This window comes from Strix uralensis, chromosome 6, assembly GCF_047716275.1.
Source record: "Strix uralensis isolate ZFMK-TIS-50842 chromosome 6, bStrUra1, whole genome shotgun sequence".
In the NCBI taxonomy this organism is placed as follows: Eukaryota; Metazoa; Chordata; class Aves; order Strigiformes; family Strigidae; genus Strix; species Strix uralensis.
In genome coordinates, this window is record NC_133977.1 from 7,179,834 (window position 1) to 7,200,488 (window position 20,655).

The following is a 20,655-nucleotide window of genomic DNA, read 5'->3' on the forward strand; positions in this document are numbered from 1 at the left end:
AAACAGACAGCTGTTAGGAGAGAAAATTGTGCAAGAGAAAGTTTAAATGACTCATCTGAAGCTATGAAGTAAGTCAGTACTGACCTGAACCCAGGTCACCAGTGAAACGTCCTTACTGATTTTGAACAAGTTCAGGGATGTCTTAAACCCACCATACTGCCAGGACGTGATCTGGCACATCTGGATGATACAGGCAGCCTCTGTCAACTGAGGTGGAGCTCCGGCTGCCTGCAGACGTTACCTCTCTTCTGACGAACAGCGACCAAGAAAAACTTACATGCAGAAAAGACTTATTCCTTGTTTCTTCTATTATTTTTTTTTTTCTGTCACTGATCTGAACTGGACATTTTGTGTCTTGATTGTGGAAGGAGCAGTCATCAGAGACTGGAGCAAACACTTCAGCTAACACAGGACGGTGCTTACATTCTCTTCTATTGTGTGTCAACATTCAAGTTAAAGTTTACACACGTTTCGAGAAAGGGTAATGCTGGAAAAGGGACTGGGACTTCATCATTTCCAATAAAGATTCATCAATCCCCAGTGGAACTTTATGGCCACTGAACTAAGGGCACTGTAAATTGTTGCATAGTTACTGTCCACAGCCTGTGTATATTATTCCTACCTTTTATTTTTGTTGTTGAATAATAGGCTCCCCTTTCCTCTCACTGTCAAAATGTATGTCCTGTCTTGCTGCATTAACTCAGGTGGGCCACACTGCTGTTTGTATGCCTGAAATAAGTGATGTAGGAGACACACACCCCCCAAACCAGTTTCAGAGGATGTACATCTCCAGCATGCTGTGATTGTTTTTCTGTGTGCTGAAATGATGCAGGATGCCAGCAATGACCCGTACCTACTGCTAAGCCATGACACTTGGCAGTGGTGCTAATGGGAACTTTTCTTTGTAGTCCTAAAGGAAAGTGCCCAGTGGGGAATGGAGTTTTCTTAAGTAGGGTCAGGAGCCCAGGCTGAACAGAAGCAAGAGCATGAGGAATGCTAGACTTCTGTCAGGTGCTGCAAGCTGTAGGCACAGATATGCTTTAACTGTAATGACCCAGGGGGGGCATCTAATCCTTTCTTTTTGTATATGGCCCTGCTCTGAGCAGGGGCTAGGACCAGAAAGCTCCAAAGGTCTGCAAAGCCTTCTAGCTAATACTGTACAAACAACATTTCATTTCTGTTTAACATTACACAGCAGTCCTTTGGTACACGCTTTTTTCTTTCCTTTGATTTTCATCTCAGACATGTTTGCTGTGGGCTCTCTGAAGCAGGGCAGAGGGAAGTTCTGTTGGTTCTGTGGTCAGAGGGAAGCAGGACTGCTCCTGAGCAGAGGTGGCTGCTCTCCTGGGGTGGTCTTTCCTATTTGAATTTCAGTTCAGATCAATTGTAAATACCAGGTCGCTCCCTTGACATGTAGCTGGAGTTTGCTTGGGGCTGGTGGGACAGCTCTGTGTTGTGTGCACTGCCTGCAGCCCCGCCAGTGCATCCCAAGCATATTATTCAGATCCAGTCGCATAAATCAGCTGTCCTTCTTCCCAGAGAACTGCTGAAATCTTGGTGCTTGCGGCAAGATCTGCTCAGCCCAGTATGTTAGGAGGCTGTGGTTTGGTGACTCAAGTCTGGATGCAGACCTGGTTTCAAATCAGGTAAACAGTTTCTAGGGGAAGGGGGAAAGTGAGTTATTTCTGGAGGCACACAGCCTAGGACTGAAGTGGTACAAAGAAGTGTTGCAGAGCTTGATCAAAACAGATAATCACTGAGTTGCCTGAAGCACAGACCGTGAGATGCCCCTGAACAGGATGTGTGAGGAGCATCCCAGTGAGAAGGTGGGAATGGTTTACTCCTGCTTTATGGTTTGGTGCTTTTTGCGTACAAGAGCAGAAGGAGTGTGAAAGGGAATTGGGGTTTCATGTGGATAGGAGTGGGTTCAAATCAGAGTGGGTTCAAATCAAACCCACATCAGAGTGGGTTCAAATGTACGTGTGTGTGTGTGTACATTGATGTTGGCAGTGCCTTGCCTTTAGTAAAGAAAAATCAATCCCATGAACCTAACAGGCTGCTTAAAAACAAGAAGCAGTAATAATTTTGCAACCCTATCAAGTGTGTATGTATGCCTCAGTGGGTGACAAGGAAAACCAGCTCTGCAGCAGCGTGGGTGCTGTTGGGAGACTGCTAGCAAGCAAAGCATGGGGGTACCAGATCATGCTGTAAAATAAAGCTTTATTTATTTTCTAATTAGTGATAGTCCTGTACCACCTGTAGTCCCACATCAGCATCACATCACTGAGTACCTTCAGTGTTTCTTCCACTAGAAATCTGCTGTGGGTGCAGCTTTGAAAGCAGCTGTGGTCACAGCAGGGCTGGTGTGGGATGAGCTGTAACGCAGGCAGGGGGAGGAACACAGCTCTGGGAGCCATACTCCAGGCATGACACTACACTCAAATGAAAAGAGACAAGGCAGAGGCATATTCACACAACTACATAAATATGAGCGGCAGGACCCAACAAGGCTCTGATTTCATAACAGTTTAACATGCGGACAGAAGATATTATATCCCTGCTATAAAGGAGGAGATGTTTACCTCTGGGAGATTTTAGAAGCAAGGAATTGGAAAATGAAATTAATGAATAGAAAGCAATAACACAGGCCAATATTCACAAAAGTGTTATTTACCTCTCTTTTATCAAGGCTCATTTTATACAAACGTTAGGGGTTATAATAGCTGATATGTCACTCGTGTTTAATACCAAAGCGCCTCTAAAAAGGCTTTAGGGGACATTTGCTTGTTTTTTATCTTTTCTCCCTCATGTCGTGTTTTTGCTTAAAATTCAATCATGTGGTATAAAGAATGAAATCTTGGGCATTTCTGGTTAGGGCTGCTCATGGGCAGTTAAAAGGCTAGGCTCCTTCTGGAGGATGCTTAGGAGTTTAAATGTGGATGGACGTGTGCGCTCCAGAGCTAATGGATGTAATGCATATTACGCTATCAAAAGAGGGTGATTATTTATTCATCTTTGGTTTTAGTATGCAAGTTGATACTTTCTAAGTCGGCTTATGTAGTGAGGTCTTTGAGCAACCTGCCTCTGAAGTCTCTGTCCATCTCAGCAAGCTAGAGAATTTGATCATACAGGTCAGAATTTCAGGATCATAACTCCAAAACCCTAGAACATCTCAGTAAAGTAACATCAGCTCTTCTTTTCAAGATAGTATTTAAGGTGCAAAAGAAACAACAACAAAGAAATAATCAACAAAGTAAATTGGATTACACATACAAATCAAGCTATTTAAGTTTTACTTGGTAAAGTCCAAATGTATTTTCTGCTCACAGTGTGATTCATGTCCTGACCAATAAGAGTAGGCTGGGACTTTCAGTAGTTATCTTGGAAGTCTACAAAATGATGACATCACAGAGCAATTAGCAGGCAATTTAAAGACATTTAAACAATTATATCACATTTTTAGTCCCACTAATGGGCACCACAGCTGTTTTCTTCGCCTCCTTTTTTTGGAACAGTGGCCACAGGGTATTAAATCATGGGGAAAAACAGTAAAGAATTTAAAAAGTGTGCAGACACCAGTGGTTTGGAGAAGAGCCAAGCTGTAAGGTTCTATGTTAAGGGTGCTGCAAGACAGCTATGTTTAGTACAGAGCTGAAGGGGAGGCATGAAGAAAATACCATTTCTGTGATCTTAGTTGGCAGGTCACTGACTGGGAAGGGTCTTGTCAGCAAAAATAGCAATAAATGCATTAATGCTAATCCATTCTCTCCTGACGTCTTGGGACAGGGCTATTCTAAGAGGGCCTGTTATTATGTTGTTAGTTGCATAGTATGTATTTAAATGTTAGAGTCACAGCCAAGAAGATCTAAAGATAGGACAGTGGGTTCAGCCTTCAGGGTGGAGCAAAACGTGCCCACAGATAGATAATGTAGCCATCCTAGAACAGTATTTTTTTAAGTTGCTAGTCATCTAAACATTTACTGGCAGAGTAGCACAGCCCTGTGTACTGAAGTCAAGCCTGTTGACAAAAGACTTGCTTTTCTAAGTTACCTTTAAGAGATCACTGTGGGCTGTGAACTAAAAGTAGTTCAAGACAGCTCTCCCCTTACTCATCCAGATTCAATGACCCACAAGTTGAAATTCATGGGAGTGCCTCTGTGAAAATAGAAAGATGTAAATTAAAGGTGTGTAATATAGCACAGTGTAGTACCGAATAGAAAAGGAGTGGTTACGGTCATGGGTCTAGTGCCTGTGAAAAGCAGACGGCAGCAAACTCCAGTCCCCTGTGTATAATATGAACACAGTCTTGCTACAGCTCTGTTCACTCTCGTGCAGTCCAGAGGGCTGTAGCCACCTTGGAAACCAAAAGAAGCAAACCCCCTCTTTGGAGTCTTGCAGTCTGCGGGAGGGAGGGAGGGAAGGAGACTCAGGAGCTTTACAAGGAGATAGAGGATTCCCAGCAGAGCTTTGGATTCCTCGCTGTTAAGAGAGTTGACTGTCTCTAGACACCACTTTGTGTTTCTTCTCTGGATCCTATCTGTAATCGTCAGTTTGCCTAAATCCTCACCACCCTCGATACGCCATAGCTTACTACTTACTTGTCTTCAGTCTTTCGTTCTCCATCTTCTTGGAGCTGACAGAAATCTTCCCTGAATTCAAGTAAACATGAGATCAGAGGGCAAGGAGAAGGCAGATGAAGTGTCCTGCAGTGCAACATCCTGTAGCCATCAGTAGGACTTCAAAGTAGCATCCAGCAGGCTCAGGGAATGTTTTTTATCCATTTGTCTAACACATTCTGGGTTGTATCCTTGCCCATATGTCATTATAAGTGGACTGCAAATCTGTGGTACCAAAGAAAAGTGCAGGGGTTCAGAGGGGATTTGTCCTCTGCAATCAGAACATCTCCATTTTCCATGGTGTTCCCTGTTTAAAGGGACCTTCCCAACTGTCCTGAACAAGCTTTTGCAGAAGACTGCCAAGCTACAAGCTTGTTGCGCAGTCCGTATCCAGATTTGTACCGATGTCTGTTCCCTTTAAACAAGTAATCTCCGGTAAAATGTCTTCTGTTCCATCTTCTGCTATGAACTTCGCTCTCAAGTGCGATTACCTCAGCCAGGCTCTTCCTTCCCTCCTTGTGAACTTTTCTTGGCTGTTGTTCTTCTGGATATGAGTACACTTGTCTTGAATAAGAGAAAGAGACTATGTGCAGATGGGGCAGCACTGAAGTTTCCAGGCTGATCCGGCCAAGCTGTCATCTCTTTCTGTACTGCCTTAGACGGCACTTTCTTTGCAGTTGGCATCATCCTCTGGCTCTCAGCAGCCACAGCTGGGTCAGAGAGGCCAAAGCTGCTCCCAGGCCTAGGGCTTAAGTTCAAGCTCTGCTTTTCAAATGTAACAAGGTCTTTGGCAAAAGCTTAGTGAAATCAGTCACAGTTAGCCTAGATTTCAGGGGTGTCTCAGCCCGTCCTCTCTCAGCCCTATTACCTGTGCACAGAGCCCCCGGAGCTCCCGCTGGCTGCACAAAGCTGAGCTCTGCCACTTGTGCCAAGGGGGATGGGTGGCTGCTGGGCTCCCTCTGCACCAGCTGAACCAGGCCTGCATTGGCCATTCGCTTCAAGAGCAATTTGCTGACAGCAGAGGAGATTCAAGTTCAGTTCCAGCCCCCAGAGAAGCTGGTGTTTCAGTGCCTTCAGACTGTCTTTTGTCTTTGTGCCTCCCGTTTCTCCCTGTCACGTTTTGGTCTTACTACCATGTCTCCCTTCCTACTCAACCTCCTGTGACATGCCAACGCTTTCTCCCTTCTTGCACCTCACAGTCTCTCTTGCTTGCCATTGTCCCTCTGTTCCTTTGCAAGCCAACGTTCCCTGGCTCCTGACCATCCCTGCTGCCAGTTCCTCCAGCATCATTTTCCTTGCAAGCCTCTCAACTCCTCTGCAGTCTGCTCAGACTGCCATTTCCTCCTCCTCCCCTGGGCACGGGCACTGGCAGGGGGGGTCACTGAGACAGTGGGACAACTATGGAGAGTCCTGCTCAAGCCTTGCTAATGGATGGTGCTGATAGACAATCCAGCTAACAAAGGTTTTCCTGCGCTTTTGTAATTTGCAACCTGGAGCCATTTTTAGATCATAACTTGGCTAAATATGGATGAATTTTCATGAGGATGGAAAAAAAGTGTATCTCTAACTATGGCTTATCACCACATTTACACCTCAAACACATGGTGTTGTTCTGAGTAATAAAATGGCTGCGGGGATATTTCAAATAGCAGGAAATAGGCATATTTTTGATCACCGGAAAAGGGCCTTCAGACAGACAGCATGCATTTTTAAAAAGCTTGTATTTGTTTTTACGGTTTTTCCTGATGCAAGTATTCTGCTTAAACACAAAACATTCCTTTATAAAGTAAGATATTTGACTGTGACCATCCATCCTGATGTTTTACAAGAAGTTTACAAAGATTGCCTGTAGAACATCCAGTCCTTACTATGTGAGGATGCATGTTGTCTTTTCTTTTAATTCTGGTATGTTTCTTGGTGTGAATATTTTTATGAAACAGATTTTGATTAATGAGATATTTTTTAAAGTAGAGTGTTCTTAGGGTGGTTAGACTTCTTTCCTGAGGCGGTGGGTTTTTCCTTCTAATTTATCTCAAGTTTAGACCTTCTTTTTTCAAACCCTGACTTTTTGTCTCCCCCAACTTGGAGATGAGGGAAATACAATACAGTTTTTGAAACAAAATGGGAAACAAAGTAATTATGAAGAACTGATCTTGTAGTCTCAAAAATACCATTTTGGCAGTAGAAAAACATATGAAAAAGAAAGGGTTCTTTTATTTTTCTTTTCCTCCAAAATTCAGCATTTCCTCTGTGAAAGGCAGGCCAGTTTTGAGTAGCAGTAATAGGTATAAATGCAGCCACTGTGCTGGTGGTGTTACAGCAGTTCAGGGTCCACAGGGCAGTGTAAGATCGTTCCAGAAACCAGTATCAAAATTAAGATCTCTGCATGGATACTCCCAATATCAAAATGAAGATCTCTGCATAGATACTCTAGACTTCTTGGTAAAACTCCTTAGCCTGTGATACAGAGGTAACATTAGAAGGGTGGTATATGTTGAGAGCAGGACCATGGCATGCTGGAGTCTTGAAATCCAGGAGCTGCTGTGCTATTTGGATTTACCAAAGCTTAGAGGCTGTTTTTCTCATGATACTTAAGCTAGATGTGACAGTCTAATGACAGTCCTGCACCCTCCTGCCCTCCTGGTTATTCCTCTCCTGCTTTGTCCCTGGGAAAGGAAGCCTTGGCTTGGAGCTAGATGCTTTCTGCACTTCTCCTGCCCTGTATTTCCTCTGAAGTTGAGTGCACCGTCTGTCATTCTTTCTGTACAATCTGACTTTCCAAAAATTAGACATGAGACATTTGCAGGATACACAGCTCGCAGCAGGTGTAAGATGGCATTTGCCCTTAGCCAACAAGAGGAACTCAGTAGCCCTTTCTAAGACTGGTGGGGCACACAGCTTGGTGAGACATTTGCCATGATTGAATTCTTTGAATTTTGGATTCAGTTAGGAAATCTGATGTGCATGTTACTCCCCATTACCTCATACAGCTCATGTGACTTGTTTCATTCATGTGACCTCTTATTATGTATCCATCATTCCATTTTTCTTTCCTATTAGAGTGAAATTGGACACAGCCCTCCTCCTGCCTACACCCCTATGTCAGGAGTAAGTATTTCACATTCAACCTTCATCCTTTAGGTTTTCCTCCTTCCTTCACTACGTATTTTCTGTTTCAAACCCCTTTTTTCCTGCATAAATGGCTCAAAAGCCAAGAGTGAATGGAGTGTTTATATAAACAACCAAATAGTCAAGATCTCTACACTCAGCCTGGATTCATGTGCAAGCTTTATGGACCCACACCCAAAATTCTGCCAACTGCCAACTTTTCTTAAAAATACGTTTAGGTAACAGGCTTGGATGAATCTGTACATTTTTCCTTCCTATTTATAGGTCATGATGTCGAAATTTCCTTGCACGCCCTTGCTGTCAAGCAAAATGGTAGGTTGAGTTGAGCCATTGAGTTGAGGTGCCAATACGAACACAGTTCACCAGCCTGAAATGCACTGCCTGATGGAATTACATAGTGTTTGGGTTACCCTGTGGTTGTCACTGCAGGGCACCCTAAAAGTAGGTCCCCCAGGAATAAACCGGGTTCAAAGATGGTATGTCCTCTATCCCCAGTCCCCTTTGAAGAAGGAGATTTCCCTAACGTAAGGTTTAAGGGTTTTGTTCGGAAATCAGGGGAGATTGACAAAGTAATAGAAGAGGAGATACCATGTTTGCATCTTACAGCTGTATATATCCAACCTCCACATGTTTAGGTAGGAGACAAGTTTTCCTGCCCCATTTCTAGCCCCATTTCCAGCCCTGAGTAGCCAGCTTGCTTCCCTGCTCCCCTCGCTGCACCAACGGTGCCTCCCTGGGAGGGGAAGCCAGCTCAGCACCACTGGGCACACAGATGCTTTGCCGGTCCACAAGAGAGCCTGTGCTGCTGCTGATCCTGCAGCGCTGGAAATGCAGTGGTCTGCAGGATGGGCAAGGCTTCACCTGCCCGGTGAAATGCATCATTGAGCAAATGTGGCAGGAAAGGCACAGGAGCCACAGAGATAACTCGCTGTTGAATCTTCCTTCCCTTCAGAGCCTCCTTTCTCACGCTGCCTTTTCTTTCTCAACAGAACCAGTTTGTGTACAGAGATGGTGGCTATGCTGCAGAAGTGCCGATGCCATACAGAGCTCCTGGCTGCATAATACCAGAAGCCCCGGTTGCTCAGGGGGCCACAGCAGAGATCTTTGAAGATACATGCTGTAACGGCACACTACGAAAACAAGTGGCAACCCTGGCAAAAGAGGACAGCAGCACCCAGAGGTACAGCGCTGATCCCACGGTCTTCATACCTGAGCGGGTTGTCCGGGGAGAGCTGGATGAGGATGGGTACATGACGCCGATGCGAGACAAACCTAAAACAGGTAAAAAATTGTCTTTCCAGACATTCTTTTTCTACATCAGCAGCTTTTCACCAAAAATCGCTTTATTGAGTAGCCCAGCAAGGTTGAAACATTCTGACAAGGTTAATATTTGTTTGCATGGGGATTCATTTTTCTTTGCTTAATTTTCTACTTAGAAAAGCTCAAATGTGACAATATGTCAAGTTTGGTCATTCCCTTTTTACTTTTCTTTGTGGGTAAAAACAAGAGAGGGGAATGAAAAAAAGCCAAACCCTCTTCTTATCCAAACACAAATCTTCAGTTATTTCCAAGAAAAGAACCTATCTTCGACCAGCCATAGTCTTCACTTCGCTTTGTTTATTGATCTTCTTTATCTTCATGGCATCGTGCTTGGTAAATGTCATGCTGAACATACCACAGGACCGATACACACAGTTGGCATTTTATACCCAAGAGAAGTTTAGGATTGAAAGAACAAGATGTGCTTCAGAGAGACCATTGCTGCAAGGTGAAGTTTGCCTAGATCTGTGCCAGCTCAGAGTGCTACACTTCCCAGTTTGCAATCATTCATTTCTTCCTTTTTAAATAGTGACAGCAATCATTTAGATGTAAGGGGATGTGTCATTAGTAATTTGCTTTCAAACCTTTGCATTAGCTTTGAAGAAATTAATTAATGCAAATGTAAATGCCAACTAACTACTGCGTTTGCTAAGAATTTGGAAGCCACTTACCCTTTGTGTTACATGGTGGAAAAAGAGGGAGCCCTGGGGCTTGACCCATGGCAGTAGCAGTCGTGGGAGTGCACTCATGGCCCTACAAGTCAGCAACAAGAGATTTGATGCTGTGAGTTTGCTTCAGTGTGAGCCCACACATATGTTCACATACAGGTTCACGCTGGGGATCGTCAGAGCACTGCAGGAACTGAGCACTTCCCAGGGGCTACCTGAGCCCTCAGGGATGCGGTAGCAGCAGCTCAGGAGACAGCACCTCCTTCCTGTCTCACTGGGCACAGACACAAGGATGGCACAGTGTGGCCACAGTGCTGCACGCTCTCTGTCAGCTGAGGGATTCAAATCAAAGCACTGCTTGGCTGTCATCGCTAAAAAAAATTATGTTCCCACTATGTTTTTGGTACGGGCACTTGTGCCTGTTCACCTCGCTTCAGCAAAGTTTTATCTATGTGTTCAAACGTACTTCCTCAGTCTTGAAGTTTTGCATTTCATAGTTTTGGCCCCATCCTGGATAAAACCAGAGCTGAGGATCACAGCCACCCTCTTAAAACAGTCAAGGGCCCGTTTCCTTGCAGGCAGGACTCTCTGTGGTGTCTCCAGAGCCATGCCACTGGAAACAGAGGTCTTGTGTTGGCATCCCCGTGCGGCTGAGAGATCATCCCTCGCTTACGGCGCTGGCTTGGAGACCCTGTTTTTCAAGGAACCTCTAGGCTCTGAGATGAAAGGCAGAATTAATACTGGAAGTTGGTTTGATCTGATGATTTCCAGCCTTGAATGAACTGGATGCTTTTGATGCAGGGGTCCCACCCCCAGTCACTCCTCTCCCAGGCTCCCCTCCAAGCCATTCACTTTGCAGCCCATGCGCAGTGTCAGCGACATCCCTCCTGCCCAGGCTGATTGGCTTTGTTTTGCAGCGAGACCTTGTTATACACAGAGCAAGGCAGGACATAACACTCAGTGAATCCATTGCTCCCTGGCTCAGTCACCCGTGTGTGACCATGGGAGAGACCTTACAAATCATGTGTTTTTACCCTAGGACAGCCAATCTCTTTATGTTTCTCTTCCCTCTGCACCTCCTGTCTAGCTTTCCATACAAGCTCCATATGCCTTAAAATCTTTCTGCAATTCAACTACATTTTTTGGTGGTGTTAATCCACAGAAAATGATTTGAAGCAACTGTAGCCTACTCCAAGTCCTGTTTTGGAGCTGATGTAAGGCTCTCTTGTACCCTTTCCAGTGCTCATTTGAATCATTTTTTTCATCATGCTGTGAGGCCCTTTGTCCTTCAGGGATGGAAGGTTTTTAATCAGGCAAATTGTTCTCTTAGAAATGAAGCTGTCTTAGAAGTTAGCCCTTGGGGATGGTTTTTGTGCAGAGAGGCTTAACTAAGATTTCTGTAGAGCTTTCTGGATGGAAAGACTGCAGAGCAGAGGATTTGGCTGATATGTCCAAGGTTGCACAGAGAGTCAGCAGCAGAGGCAGAAGTGGCACGGCGTGTTTGGCTCTGTAGATCATACACTGAGAGAAAGTCCAGGATCAATCAAGGCACACGGGCGGCTGTGGCTCAGCGGGAGCTGTCGTTTAGCTTACCAGTATGTCTTCATTGTAACCCATATTGCCTGTTTAGGTTGTAAATTCTTCACTTTTAACAAGTGTGTGTTCAACATGATCGGCACCTGATCTCATCTGAAGCTCTGGGAATGGCTGGGGTGGAGGACGCACAAGTCCGAGTACTGCTTCTGGTACAGCCTGGTAGTAACGTACACGTGATACTTGCTACGTGGATGGATTACTCCCTCTCTTCGCTGATTCATTTTTTATCTTCCCTTAGATTACCTAAACCCGGTGGAAGAGAACCCATTTGTTTCCCGACGAAAGAATGGAGATGTCCAAGCTGTGGACAACCCAGAGTATCACAACGCTCCAAACGGGCAGCCCAAAGCAGAGGATGAGTACGTGAACGAGCCATTGTACCTCAACACTTTTGCAAACACCTTGGAAAATGCCGAGTACCTGAAGAACAATTTGCCGGAGAAAGCCAAGAAAGCCTTTGACAACCCGGACTACTGGAACCACAGCCTGCCCCCACGAAGCACCCTCCAGCACCCGGACTACCTGCAAGAGTACAGCACAAAATACTTTTACAAACAGAACGGACGGATCCGGCCCATTGTGGCAGAGAATCCTGAATACCTCTCCGAGTTCTCCCTGAAGCCTGGCACTGTGCTGCCCCCGCCGCCCTACAGACACCGAAATACAGTGGTGTAGTGACCGCGGTCTTACAGAAGTGGAAAGGCAACCCCTTCTAGCTGCCTCACTCTTTCTCTCTCGCTCCCCTTTTCTCTCTCCCCTCTCCCTCCCTTTCTCCCATGAGCTTCCTCTTCTTGCCAGTTCACTCATTTTTGATACTTCCAAGTGAATGGATGTCTTGGAGTCATTTGCAGATTGGGTTGGGAACCTGGAAGGAAGGAAGGAAAGAGACTGAAAGAAGGTGTGTACAACCTGGCCTTTCTCACTTTCCGCAGATCTGGAGGGTCGGACGGTCAGAGAAGCCAGACAGTACCAGTAAAGGCCAGTGGCAGTGTTGCCTGCTGTTGAGCTAGTTCTCAGTGATTCAACCCAGACACTGCAGGGAAAGCCAGAGAGAGGCTGGTTTTTTCAGCAGGAACTGATGAGAGTCTGTACAGCATTCCTGGAAATCTCAATGCAGTTTCCACTGGGGGGAAAATGGACAATTTTTATATCATGTGTGATAGCATAGTAATTGAGATTGAGAATCCAATTTCTTTCTCTAACACTTTCTATCCCAGCAACTGAAAATGTCTAACCTGGCTTTTCATAATCGTTCAGATCTTCATTGTGGCTTTCCAAGAAATGATGATGTGACTCTAATATACGGCTAAACCCTTTGTCTGAGCCACACCATGATTTTGTGCCAATTCCTAACCACAGAGACTCCCTCTCAGATCTGGTATATGATGCGACCATTTTTGTATGTGTGCCAACATGAGAAGCACTAAACACAAAAACCCTTTCAGAAGAGAGTAACAAAACCACGCCTCCAACATGTTCTTTTTGAAGCTAAAAGACAGTCCAAGAAACCAAGATTTGTATGCAAAAGGCTTTGCTTTCCTGTTTTATACCTGCTGACCATAAATACATAAAAAGACCTAAACAAATTCTTCCCTCTTTTTCTTTTTTGTGATCATGAAGGGAGTTGGGGATGCTGTCAGGCAACACTGAGGACAAGATGGAGAACTGGAGAGTTTGATGTGGGTCATGAAGTCTGCTGGTGTTCTGTGGGGTGGTGGTGGGAAGGGGCCTTTAAACTGGAAAACAGACACTGGACTGGAGAAAACGCACATAGCGGTTCACTGGAAAGTTAGTTTGCACTTAAGCTCCGATTTTATTTGAACTGTTTTCTGGATTTTGAATGAAGCAATATGGAAGTGACCAGCAAAATACAAAATAATAATTTTAAATTTTAAAATGAATTATATGTAAAGGATGACTGTGGAAATGCCAAAATGAAGCAAATCAAGTCTTTGGAACAACGTCTACCAGTTCTGAGAGGCCATTGCATTGACTGCTTCAGAGAATACAGTGACAGAGCAACCAGCTGTTACTGCTGCCACGCAAAGGACAGCAGAGCAAGCCCTGACAGGGATCGGAGGAGACAAATGTCTTGCTCTGGCTTGCAGCACAGTACAGAATACTTTTTTCTAAAAGGAGGATTACTCTGGCACAGAAGACGGTGCATATGAGGTTTGAGAAGTCAAAATGTGCATGACTCGCAGAGCTTTCCGTCAAAAATGTAAATAAGTATGAGTCAGTCTCCTTGCACTTAGTTCTGCTTTCATGAACCTCAATTTTTAGGTAGACACCCCCACCCCCCGCCTGCTCCTCTTTGGAAATATCTTTCAGCCAGAGTTCTGGACGTTTTTAGCAACCTGAGGCAGATGGAGCTGGGAAAGGGAGGCATAAGGGCCAGAGACACTGGTGGCTTGCTCCTGACATGCCAAGACCCATGTGTGTAAGAGCATCTGTGTACCTAGTTCCCACCGAAAATCTTAAGGAACTATTAAGTACCTTTGAAGATCTGCCTATCTCTCTATCCATTTAGGCTTTTAAAGGGGAAGAAACAACACCTGATGGATGGCAGTCTTAGGTGATACAACGGTATTTCAGTTTATGTGCCTCAGTACTGTTAAAGTCGAGATCTTTGGGGTGACCTAACCTGGCAATGAAACCAGCAACAACCAGTGGTCTGGAAATGGCATCAAGCTCCCCCAGAATCCTGCCATCGAACAGCTTGCCACCTGTAATAGTAGGGAAGCAGAGGAAGGAGAAAGAAGCAAGCAAGAGTTATCCAGATCTTGGTGGCTGAGGGTCAGCTTGTCAAAGGTATGGAGAGATTTCAAACCTGGGTTGGTTGTTACACTTGCAGATGGGAAACAACTTGTGTATGATCACTAGGTCAAGGTTGTTTTAGCCCACAGCCAGCTTCTGCATCAGGTGTGTTCAGGCCAGCTTGAACCAGCTGCAGGATGGGTGTTAAACCTGTAAACTGAGTATGTAGCTGAAGAGTCTGAAAACAGCAAGAACAAGTACAGATCTTTGAAGCTATTAAAAGGAGATGTTGGGTCAAGGGGTACCAAGTTGGTTTGTGGTGGCAGAACAGAATGACCGGCAGACCACTGAAGGGGGGTAGATGGCTACAAAACCATCGTGCGCCTGAGAGGCCTGGCCTCTTCCTGGTGCCCTCCCGTAATGCCTCGTGGTCTTGGCAGGAGACAGAGGCAGGCACTGGGCATAGGCCGGGGGCACAGAGGGGTGGCACGAGGTCCTGGAGACGCCGCTCCAGGGAAGGTTTGCCAGCAGTAGTGCTCACAGGGTGTCGTCTGAAGCACAGGCAAAGGTCTGCCAGGTTGGGGCACAATTGCCCAGCTGCCTGGAGACAAAGACTGGGACGGGATTGTGGATGTCCTGTTTCAGCGCAGCTCTGGTTATGTAGGTAGGTGGAGAAAGGGGGGTTGATTTGTCCCTGAACAAGTCTTGTAACAGAGTAACTCCTAATGGAGAAAAAATAAAATAAAATGCTGGTATAACTTACGTGTTTGAATTCAAAGAGGTGCACTCAAAGGCTGCTGGGGCAGAAGCATGCACACCTCCAAACCCGGGTGGGGTGGTGCTGGGATGTAGCTGCTAACGGAAGGTGAGGCCTGTTTGTTTCTCTGGTAATGAAGTAGAACCGGTGTTGGAAACAAGCCCGTCGAATAATCAAAATGTAAATAATTGTGTTTTTTAACAGTTTAACATTTTATTTCTTACAAAACTTGAATTATTTATTCATTTTAATTGTTGACTGTGGGTGTGATATACTATATTAAGTAGCATGGAAATGCAGAGGTTCTTTGTAGTGAGGCTGCACGAATGCCAGACAGAAGCTTCCTTATGCTGGGGCTCTGAGACGCAGCCAGGCTGAGCTGTGCCGAGCCATGCTGGCTGTGTCTTGAATAGCAGAGGGCAAACAAAGGGTTAATGATCACCGTAACTAGTGACAATGGGAAACTGGACAGACTGCAGCTTCACAAATGGGCATTTTTTTCCCCTGAGCTTCCAGTTTGAGTAGCCATTGCCAAAACCAGCCCTTGTGTTTCCTGCTGTGCCAGGGGCTGACCCGCGTGGTGGTGCCGTGCGTCTGGCTAACCGCCTCCTTTTCCCCAGTAAGAGCAGCAGACTTGTGAGTACGGCCCCCAAATCTGCGCGTTTCCTCTGCAAGAGTAGTGCCTCCGAGCTACTTTGGCAGGTTCTTGTCTCTTTGCCAAAGAAAGTTTAACCACGGTTAAAGAAAAAAAGCAAAACTGAGAGCAGAACTGTTTGGCTGCTTTAATCTGATCAGCAGAAATACCTGGCTGGCCCTAATTCGTGTGTTTGCCTTAGTGGCTATAGCTGCTGGCTTGGTGAAAGAAGTCGGGCAAATGTACATGGCAAAATCATGGCAAACGTTCAACTGTATTATCTTGGGAAGATGAGGGTCAGGCTTTTTAATGAATAATTACAAGTTTGGGGGAAAACCAGATACTTCCACACACAGATGCATTTTGTCAGCACAAAGCAGTTGGTGAGAGCATCAGCCAGAAGTATTTTGTCTGGGTGTAATTAATTTGCTAATTCTACAAATGGTGTCTGTACACAGCGCTGTCAGGTTTTATGGATTTTATAATGCGGCCTCCTCTTTGTAAATTTTTTTCTTTCCCTTATTGTAGCCTGTCCAACGAAAGAGTGGTGTCTGACTTTTCAAGAGCAGATACCCCAGTGTGTATCAGCCATTGTCCAAGGCGCAAAGCAACACGCTAAATGAAAGAGAACAGCAGCTTATTTTTTCCTAATCTCTTTCAGTGATACTTGTCTTAGATGTTGTTCTCTACCTGAGGGTTATTTCGAACAGATGTGGATGCTGGATCTGATTGACTTGCTGTAACATAATTGACTGAAACCAACTACTTTTAAGTTTTCTTCTCCAGCTCTTTTCAAATTTTTCTGCAAAATAGCCAGGAGGGTTTCTTAGCAGAGTATTTACAGCTTGCTTTCAAACAGGTTATCTCTCACAGGTAGCGAGCGATGGAAGTAAATCCGAGCGAGTATCAGCAGTAGGAGTCACCCTGTGGGTCTGTTTCAGGTACCTTAAACTCAGCCCTGAAATCCTTTGTACGAAGACAGGTGGTGTTAACCCTGGTTGTACCACTTATTTGGTAGAAGATGCATTTCTTGACTGCAGGGGTTGTATGCGGTGATCTCATTCCAATTATTTCCTGGATTAATGGGGAAATACCTTTCCCTTCCTGTCCCCCAGCTGGTAAGCCCAGAGGCTGCGGGCGAGGGGCACCTGCGCCGCTGAGGTGCTGGGGCAGGGCCGCCTGTGGGCTCACCACCGGCCCGATACCAGTTTGCACTAGAGATGTGGGAGGGGGTTACAGGGGAGCGTTGCCCCCACCCTCAGCCACCACCAGTCCCAGCCTAGAAGCAAAGAAAAAAGCAACCCTGAAAGACCAGCTTGGCCCCGACTCTCTGTGGATCCGTTCTTCCCAAAGCTACAGAGCGAGCTGGGCACTACAGGTCAAAAGCACCAGCTGTCAGGTAAGTCAGCCTAGAAATATAGCTTGGGCTCGGGGGTTTTTTGAGGATGGACTCTATGGGAAACTCAGATATTAAAGAAGAAAACTTTTTTTTTTTCTGATGGGGTGTCTGTGTAGGTGTCCTGCATTGTGGTGGCAGTAAAGGAACAAAGGGATGATTTGGGCTCCTTTATACCACCCAGGAGATGGGGAGACTTTGGCACAAGTCAGAATTAGGCTGTTGGTCATGTAATTCCCCAGGATAACTGAAGGCATCCCAGTCAGCCGTGCTTCCCGCGGGAGTCCCGTGCACCCTGGGCGGGCGTCTCTTTATGGACAGGGTAACAGCCAGGGCAGCACCTGCGGGCACGCGCACCCGCTGTCTGCCAAGCCTCCTGGGGGGGGCGGGGATGGAGTAACACAGCTGCCCCAGGGGCTGGAGGCTGGAGCATCGCTCACTTCTCGGCATGGACTTGCCCCTCACCTCGCACAAGTGGCGTATTGGGGCTCCTGCCCCTGTTTCCCAGTCACATTTCGCAACTACGGAGCTCGGGTAGGTGTGGAGCTGCTTTGGAGGCTGTTTAGCTTGAGCGAGGCTGGCAGAACAGAGGCTGTGGCACGAACCAGAGCCGGGCCTCCTTGGCTCTTAAAGAGCACCTCAAAGGGGACAGTAGCACCTCGAGTGCCCTTCAGCAAATATTTTTCAAAAGGTGGCGTTACTTGCAGTTACATGAAGACTGTGCACCCCTTCATGTCCAGCTCTGTCACTTGCAATATTCTCATCCTCACTTGCAATATTCTCATCCCCGTGGATCTTAGACCACTGCTGCTGACCAAATAGTTCGTCTGTTACGTAAAACCTTGGATTTAGAATCTTTTCTTAGAAAGCCACGGCTGTGCGGGATGGGGTTGGCTGGCTGCAATATTCATGCTCCATCACATGCAAGGAGCCGCAGTCGTCCCGCAGGGCAGCCTCTGTGCAGCTTCGCTATGTTTGCAAGGTTCCCTCTCTTTTTTATTTTCTGACTCTTGCTAAGCGTTACATGAGGTAGAAAAGGTCACTGTTACAAATGGGGCTTTCAAATTGGAAATAAATAACAGAAATAAAGCTCTGTGGTTAGAAGCACCACTCCAAAATGTCTAAAAATCACATCTCCACCTTTAATTTTATTTTATCACAGTTCATATTCCTGTACCGTTGTGTGGATTAGTACGTCATTATGCTGTAGGCTCCTTGCTCTTGGGGAAATTGCAGAGAGGTGAGGCTGTTGTCAGTGGTCGCGGTGGTGTCTGGGCTCTGCCTCTGGGTTTGGACACCACAGGGCACCTTTTGGGGGAAGGTTGCAGGTGTTCAGGGCTGACGGGTGGCCGTGGGGCTCGGTGGGACTTGCCTGAGCTGCAGCCGAGCGCCTCTCTCAGGCAGAGCCAGCCTGGAGGGGTGCTGGGGCCTGCGCTGGCAGGCTGGGAGAAGGTGCGAGGGGGAAACCTGAGGATGTTACCCTGATGAGGAAATGAGTCGGCGCTGCTTTTTGTTGTTTTTTTATTATTTAATTTTGAGAGAGCGCTTTGTGGACCTTGGTAGAGAGGGGCTTTAAGGGGAGATGTGTAAGGTGTTACGCTGTGAGTAATTCTGTCCCAGTTCCTCTCCCCTCCCCAATCCAAAAGCCATGAAGTCGTGCTCCAGACGTGTTGTGGATGAGCCCCCCAGGGCCGAGGTGCGTCCCATGCAGCATCCCCTCGCTGTTGGCTTGGGCATGACCAGGGCGCTCGTGTCCATCGAGTCGCTGCCGTGCGCTGGCTGTGAGCGCCATGGTCCCGTGGCACCGCCCGCTCCGTGCCCTGCCCGGCCTCTGAGCCCTCCTAGGGAGGAAACACTGTATTGTCCATAGCGCTCCGAAGACTAAACCCTTTTGGGATAACCACAGTAATAAACTGTGAATGGTATTTTATAAGTAAGTGTAGATATGTATGCCGTTCTTTTGAGGTAAGGTACTATGACATATGTAGCATAAACTGGTACTGCTGTTAAATGGGTCGATTATTAACTGAGCAGCTGTGTAAGGGGTAGCTAACTTTGAATGCACTAAACCACTCTTCCTTGGGAGACGGGGACTGAAGGGAGTTGCTGGGTACTTGTCTTTTTATGGTGGGGTATGTTAAGAGGAAAATGCAGGTCAATGAAAACATAATTTTTATAGCATTTTAATGTTGGAAATTGGTACATAATCAATACATCATTCACAACAGTTTTAATCCATTTTTTTTGGCCCAGTTTTTGCAATTTCCCCAACATCGTAAGCTGGAATTTCTAAAGAGGTAGCAGCTCTAGTGTAGGGAGGGGAAACCGAGGCAAAAAAGAAGTCTCTCTAAAAATAGAGATACCCAAAATGCATTTCCTGACCTGGTGGTCTTGACCTCTCGACTTTTCCTTTTCTGATGAGGCTCAGATTCCCAGCCCGGGAGGATGACATTACTGTCCTCCCAAAATCAAAGGCTGAGCCCCACCTGGGAGGCGACACAGGGACAGCCCCTCTGGCGGCGCAGGGGGCAGCTGCCTCCCCGGGACGGGCTCACTGCAGCCAGCCCGGCCGCCTGCTGGGAGGTGTGCGAGAGGCAGAGGTGGGGAGGGTCTGGGTTTTAGCCAATTCTCCATGTTCTCAAAGTGCAGAGAGACAAAACAACAACACTTCTGCCTTATGAAGTACCTTCAGAAGAAGAGAAGCATCAGCGTGTTGGGGAAGACACTCATTTCTTGCAAAGTGATGCATTCAGAGTTAGCTGCCTTTCTGAAACAAAAATAAAAAAATACAAAAACTACTGTATGTTACTTTGAAAATGTGAATAGTATTTTTATAGCTTGTTAAAGACACAGCTAGTTGCATTTGTAAATAAGGATAATGTTGCTTTTATTTTCCTTGTGGACTCCATTATTTGGAACATAATTGTCCTTAGGGTTGATTTGTATATAGGTAATTTGCTTGTGATTTAAGCTGCTCCTCCCCTTTTCTTTCTCTCCCTTCCCACCCTCTGGTTTTGGTTAGAAGTACCATTTTTGGCATTCTGTGTGATTCTGTGTTTTAGCACTATTGTGGTGTGTTCAGACTTTCTGCACTTGCTTACACAGTAGGGTATGCCAATTGTGTGTGGCGTAATGTTACTTTAACCTTTTGTTTCTCATACTTTAGCTATCGAGGATTATGCACTGTTAAAATACTTACTGACCTGGGTTAATATTAGGTACATATTTTAGCATAATTTCCCTTCTTTTCATGGTTTCTTGTTTTTTTCTTTTTTTCCTTCCCTCCCCTTTTGTCTTGTTTGGAGGCTGGGGAGAAACCTGTGGATCTTCTCTTCGTGTGGTTATATTTTCCCCCCCGTGTGCAGTCCTGAGTTTCTCCTCATGGTCCTTGGGGTAGAGCTTTATCTGTTTGTTGAGGCAAATGTAGACTGCGACCCACCTTGCATCAACCCACGCTCATCCCAGCTGAACAATTTGAAAACTGTTCTGCCTTTTTGTTACATGAATCTGTCAGAAATATATTTTTAATTTAATATAAATGAAATTCAATAAAATATGAAACAAAGTCTCCGTGTCTGCATGAAATTTCTTGCCAGGTTGTGAGCACTTCTGGTGTCCCGGCTGAGTGAGCGGCCTCGGGCCCCCCTTGGGGACAGCCCTGCCAGGTGTCCCCATCCTGACCCAAACCTCCCCACTCCCTGACCCCGCCATGGCCCGGGGTCTGCTGGACGATCACCCTGCTGAAACCCAAAGTCCCCTCCCTTTCTCCCCAACCCACCCCT

The 20,655-nt window shown here is 46.1% G+C and overlaps 1 protein-coding gene across 9 annotated transcripts in view; it reads left to right on the forward strand.

Annotated features, from left to right (window-relative positions):
• ERBB4 (erb-b2 receptor tyrosine kinase 4) overlaps positions 1-20,438 on the forward strand; it is a 645,851-nt gene extending 625,413 nt beyond the window's left edge. For 3 of the 9 annotated variants that reach the window (XM_074872586.1, XM_074872589.1, XM_074872587.1), the window contains 4 exons: positions 7,677-7,724; positions 8,010-8,057; positions 8,735-9,026; positions 11,568-20,438. In XM_074872586.1, coding sequence (XP_074728687.1) covers positions 7,677-7,724; positions 8,010-8,057; positions 8,735-9,026; positions 11,568-12,004 — 825 coding nt within the window. In that variant the 3' untranslated portion in view covers positions 12,005-20,438. The remainder of the gene's footprint in view (positions 1-7,676; positions 7,725-8,009; positions 8,058-8,734; positions 9,027-11,567) is intronic. The other 6 variants (XM_074872588.1, XM_074872593.1, XM_074872590.1 and 3 more) reach the window with 2 other exon arrangements.
• The last annotated feature ends 217 nt before the right edge of the window (positions 20,439-20,655 follow it).